The following is a 6,151-nucleotide window of genomic DNA, read 5'->3' as shown; positions in this document are numbered from 1 at the left end:
CTCTTTACAGGAGTAGAAACCTTGTCTTTTCCCCCATAGAGTGGCTGGTTTCCTGATTTTGAACTGCTGACCTTGTGGCTAGCCCAACTACTAATCCACCAGAGCTCCTTTAAAAACGTAAGGCCCATCTATATGTTTTCAACTGCTTGGGAATACTTTTGGCTGTCTGAATGCATACCCAGATTTAATTTTGTTCCCTCTTTCAGTTTTCCCCTGGAGGTGAATTGGCAGGTCGGGCTATGCTGCTGTTCTTCGTGCTGGGGCTGCTGGTACATGTTGTGTTCTTCGCCTCCATCTTTGACATCTATCTGACGTCTCCCCTGGTTCACGGGATGACTCCTCACTGGACACCGTTGCCTCCTCCGGCGAAAAGACTAGTGTTGTTTGTGGCCGATGGTCTGCGAGCCGACACACTTTTTAAGTTAGATGAAGAGGGAAATCCCAGAGCACCGTTTATCAGGTGAGCATGCCCACTGGTACAAAGTCATCTCTTGAAAATGTTTATAGTCTTAATTAACATTCTATAATTTACTTCTAGGTTCTTATATCCATTTTAATGGGTATACTGAAACTCAGACAAAATTCATGATTAAAGGGTTTGTTAACAGGTTGTAATGCCAATGAGAATTGCTCAGGTAGTTGTTTATCAGGACACATTACAAAGTTTTAGATCTGCTAATAAATGCCCAAAGGGGCATACCACTTTGTTGTAAGCCTCAGCTCAAACTCTGTGGGTCAGCACACCCTGTTTCCTGTATTAAGTCTCAGAGGTTCCCCACTCCATAGCTGTCCTCCTGCACAAAAGCACTCAGCTTTACTTGGTCCGTGGGTTGGGAAGACCATCAGTCTGTTCCATGTTGACTCCTGGCTCTGCTGCTGCTCTGCTGATGGTACAGCTGTCTTCTGAATTTAGGAGGTTCATTGTGCAGGGATCTGGGGTCCAGAGGATACGGTCCACTCCTGGCTCTCTTGCTGGTAATGAGATCTCTCTTGCTGCATCTCAGAGGGCTCATTTTATACACAGCAGGATAGCATTCCAGGGAATCCTATTCTCAATTATTCACAGGTGAATCCTATCAGTATCTTTCCCCACCTTCTTCCCAGACCCAGGCAAGGAAATTTGTTTGGTGGGAGTTAGAGACTTTGACTAGATGAGCCCTATGAAGTCATTCACTGCCCCTGCAAAGATTACCCTGAGTTCAAATAAACAGCGAAATGTCTGACTGTGTCTCTCACATGGGGTGCAGGGATGATGGTGAAGAGACTGGCACATGTACGTGTGTTACAGATTGCACCACATTCCCTGCAGGCGTCATCTGTACATGTCTGGCATCTGACTGGTGAATTGACGTGGATGGTCTTAGCTGCTTGGTCCGACAGGTCCTGAACGGGAACAGAACTCTATTACAAGTTTCTTAAAAATAAGCCTGTTTACAGCTTTGTAATAATAACAGGCCTAAAACTTAACCCCCATTACCATTGATTACTTAACCAGGAAACCTATAATTTACCTCAAAATACCACCTTCTGTAAAAGGAAGCCCTTGCAAGGAGTGCAGTTCTGCTAACTGTGGCTTTGCCCCCATTAACCATCAAGCGAAAGAAAAGTGTACTATTTTAGGTTCATGGGCACCCCACTAAGAATCGGTCTTATTAGAGGTAAATCCCTCACAATCTATATTTTGTTAAATCTCCCCCGGTGCCTCTCTGAAAGCTGTGCGGGAAATTAAAATTTATTTGGAGAGTTGTCTAACATTCCCAGACAACTCACTGTCCCTTCCTCACCCTCACCCCCCACCAGCACTTTCTGTACGGCTGCCCTGTTTTGTTTTTCTTTATGGATCTTATGTGCTCATTCATGTGTAAATTCCTGGAGGCCTGGGAATTTGACTGTTCCTGCATCGCTTTATCCCAGCTTTTCCAAACGTGGTACATGCTGAGCAAAGAACTTGTTGACTGACTGAAGAATGAGTGAATGGCTAACTTTAAAGCCACATTGCATTTTCAGAAATAGACTGTAGGGGCTTAAGAAAAGACATAAGATATAGTAGAAAAAGTAATAAATAAGCAAATGAGGACCCCGAGCAACAAGAATGGGAATATAAATCAAGCCAAAGTTAAGTATTCAGAATTTCATAACAGAAAGTTCCACCAATATAGGAAATATTGGGGTGAAATGTTTGAAGGTAGCTTTAAAAAGGAGAGAAATATAGTTCATTGCAAAAAAATAGAAAGTACTATTGGGAAGGAAGAGCCAAATGCGCTGGGTGCTCAGCGCGCTATTCTGTTGGGTCTTGCTGAAGGAGACGTGGGGTCCTGTGGTTGTGGGAAGCAGAGCCATTGTATGCTTACATTTCAGAAATATCTGCTTTTCCTAAACATGCCTTTTGAAAGGTTTTATTCTCTTAAAAAAAAAAAAAAAGAATTATGGGCTCAACAACAACAACCCAAAACTCACTGCCATAGAATTGACTCTAACTCATAGCGACCTTCGAGGACAGGGTAGTACTGCTCTTGTGGGTTTCTGACAGTGTAAATCTTAAAAAAAAAAAAAAAAATCATTTTACTGGGGGCTTCGACAGCTCGTGGTCACACATGCTGTTGTGCTTCTTCCATGTGGGCTTTGTTGCTTCTGAGCTAGTTGGCTGCTTGTTTATCTTCCAGCCTTTAAGACCCCAGATGCTATATCTTTTGATAGCCGGGCACCATCAGCTTTCTTCACCACCTTTGCTTATGCACACGTTTGTCTTCAGTGGTGGTGTCAGTAAAGCGGGCACCCACTGATATTATTTTCAGTTCTGTGATGTCTGATAATTGATCCCTTCTACACCTCGTGGTCAGACAGGCTGGTGTGCTTCGTCTGTGTGGGCTTTGATGCTTCTCAGCTAGATGGCTGCTTGTTTGCCTTTAAGCTTTTAAGACCCCAGACGCTATATCTTATGGTAGCCAGGCACCATCAGCTTTCTTCACCGCCTTTGCTTATGTTCACATTTTTCTTCAGCAATCGTGTCGGCAGGTGTGCATCCTAGAATGCCAATTTAATAGAACAATATGTTCTTGCAATGAGTAAGTGCTTGGGTGGAGGCCCAATGTCCATCTGTTGCCTCAATACTAAACCTATAAATATATCCACACTCTTATATAAATATATTTACATATGTACATTCCAGTCTCAATCTTTAAAAATGTCAGTAATGCACCCACTACTTTATGTCTGTGTCTCACTGGTCTTTCACTTGTAGTTCCTTTCTGTTGAAAACATTGAAAATCACTGGGATGCAACTGAAAGAATGTTGATACATTTTAATAAAGAAACATTTTGCCTGGTTTAATCTGAAATTTACAAGTATAATTTCTAGTAGTTGAACCCGCACTTCCCAATTTTTTTTATTTTGACAATTTTCCAATTAAACAGAAGTGGAGTTTGTTTAATTTAACCTCATTGTACCAGTTGTTAGCGTTTTTTTCTTTATACATTCTTTGCATGTACACACATACTCTCTCTCAATTACTTTTTATTTATTTTGAGACAGAAACAGAGAGCTTTATTTTATTTCTGTCGTACAGATTAAAGAGAACCAGAGTGAACTACATGTCTGCTTTAGCCCTAGGGTTCAGGAGCAATTTGTTTCTGCTAAAGATTTCCAATGTGCAAACCATTCTAATCCCTTGACTTATGTCCTGGCCACAGTCATGGTCATCATGCCTCCTACTGAGACAGCTTTGCTCCCGCTGGTGGTTGTGCCACTGCTGACCCAGAGTCCTAGAAGACAGGTCCAGGTCTGGGAGGCCATTCTTAGGTCCAGCGGCACCTGTCTCTGACCTACAGAAAACAGCTATTACAGTGCTTTCTGAGAGATGCTGGCACTTCCATCTCCAGTAGATTCCTTAACACCTTAAAGAGGGAACGTCTTCTAGAGTCTCGTAGGGGACAGAGGTATAGAATTGTTTAGTGCATCGCGTATAATACATTCAAAAAAGCATTCCTTGGACTTTTGTTTCTACTCTATGCCAAAGCGGTTCGCATTTTAATTTTGTTAAGTGAGGCCACCATTAAGTCCAGGTTGTAGTCAACCAAGCAAGCAGTTAACACTATTCCCCCTGTGCGAGGAAGGGCCTCCAAGTAGAATCTCTCCGCAGACCAACTTTCTGTTTCTCCCTTGTGACTTTAACCCCCCTCACTGATTCCTAAGATGTTTATTAACATAAAGAACAAAATCTTACAATGATTTTGGTACACAAGTCTCCTCCTTCTTCCAGGTTTGGCTTTATAACACGGATGGCGTGTTATAGCTCTGGTTTGGTCTAATGAGAAGGGTGGAGGTTCAAGAAGACTTGCTTTCTTGCAAAGTTGCCTCCTTAGATGGCCTTATAGATCTTCAAGTGAGGCAGAAACAGCCTCTTCATACAAAAGAGATGGGGCTTCTCCCATCTTTAGAGCAGGACAAAACCAAGCAGTCCTGTGCTATCCTTATAATTGTTACATGTGAGCCCATTGTTGCAGACATGATGTCAATCCATTCTTGGGGGTCTTTTCTCTTTTTCACTGACCCCTCTACCAAGTATGATGTCCGGCTCCAGGTACTGGTCTCTCCTGATTACATGCCCAAAGCGTATGAGATAAAACCCCATCATCCTCAGTTCTAAGGCTCTTCAGGCAGTCCATGGCATATTTCACATTCCTATCCAAACTCATAATTCAAAGGCATCAACTCTTCCCCAGTCTTCCTTCTTCATTGTCCATCTTCTGCATGCCAGTCAATCTCTGGGAGAAAGATGTGGCAGTCTGCTTTGGTAAAGGTTCACAACCTTGGAAATCCTCTGAGGCAGTTCTTCTCCATGCGTAGAAATAGACATGATTGAGCTTCTCAGTCATGACGTCAGGAGCCAGGTCTGAGCAGAGAAAGACCCCAATTACTTTTTATTAAAGAGTTTGAAACCAAGGCATCATGGCACTTTTACCCGGAACACTTTAGCATGCATATACCAAGAACAAGAGCATTTCTCCTACATGACCACCATACTAACATCATGTCCAATAAATATGTTTCTATAATGATATTGAGTTTTTTGGTTACTTCTATGTAACAAACCTTCTCAATACTTTGTAGCTTAAAACAGCAACACTGTATCTTGCCTCGATTCTTTGTCACTACAATTGGCAGGGTCTTGGTTGGTTTCCCCTGGGCTCCCCAACACTGCGCAAGTGAGAAAGCCAGGAGTAGGCTCATCCAGGATTCAAAAGATTCTAAATTTTCTTAAATCTTGACTTAAAGTTTGATTCCTGTAGTAATCTGATTGTTCTGAAGCCCTGTGAGAGTATTTGATCATGATCTGTGTTAACTGTCCAACTTCATGTCCACTAGGAATGTCATGATGCATGAAGGCAGCTGGGGAGTCTCTCATACACGTGTGCCCACGGAGTCCAGGCCAGGGCACGTAGCCCTGATTGCTGGGTTTTACGAAGATGTCAGTGCGGTTGCCAAAGGTATTGTTTACCCAGACAGACTTGTTGAATAGAAAAGTTAATGCTGAATTTTGTCACTAAATTAAAAGTGTGCTCTGAAATACTTTTGGTAAGAATTTTAACATGCTTATTCATATGAATTCACTAGTACTAATTTCAGAATTACACTTTAGTGCTTTATCATCTTTAGTGCTTTATCATAAGCTTTATCATCTTATGCTATTGAAAATTATGATTGGCTTAATGCAACCACCCATCATTTCTTTAGCTATCATTCTAAAGGTTTCAAAGTGATTCTGATTTCAGTGAGAAATAAATGATCTCTTAATGGTATGTTTTGTGTTGTGTGTGTGTTATGATACTTATTAAATTTGTTACTAGTCTTAGATTTGTTCTGAGATTGATTTTGTTAATATTATCTGAAGAATATTTCTCTGGGGGCTTAATTCACCATGTACATATATTGCTGATATGTGCTTACCCCCCTCAATTACCTGAAGGATGGAAGGAAAATCCTGTGGAATTTGATTCTCTTTTCAACGAAAGCAAGTACACGTGGAGCTGGGGAAGCCCAGATATCTTGCCTATGTTTGCCAAAGGTAAGAGCACTCATTGTGTTTTCTCAGGTAGAAATAGGCAATAGTTAGCTGGTTCATTTTTTATACATTAGCTATTTTATTGCTTT

General features: G+C 41.6%; 1 protein-coding gene across 1 annotated transcript in view; it reads left to right on the top strand.

Annotated features, from left to right (window-relative positions):
* Positions 1–212: 212 nt before the first annotated feature.
* The window catches only part of LOC101661810 (GPI ethanolamine phosphate transferase 1-like), a 100,137-nt gene continuing 94,198 nt past the window's right edge, over positions 213–6,151 (top strand). The window contains exons 1-3 of the mRNA XM_004703119.2: positions 213–460; positions 5,366–5,487; positions 5,967–6,065. Of these exons, the coding sequence (XP_004703176.1) occupies positions 240–460; positions 5,366–5,487; positions 5,967–6,065 (442 nt within the window). The 5' untranslated portion in view covers positions 213–239. The remainder of the gene's footprint in view (positions 461–5,365; positions 5,488–5,966; positions 6,066–6,151) is intronic.

This window comes from Echinops telfairi, unplaced genomic scaffold (genome assembly GCF_000313985.2).
Source record: "Echinops telfairi isolate 266 unplaced genomic scaffold, ASM31398v2 ScPeMD7_7400;HRSCAF=8409, whole genome shotgun sequence".
Classification (NCBI taxonomy): Eukaryota; Metazoa; Chordata; class Mammalia; order Afrosoricida; family Tenrecidae; genus Echinops; species Echinops telfairi.
Note: the sequence above shows the minus strand (reverse complement) of the source record. Positions and strands in the feature narration are given on the sequence as shown.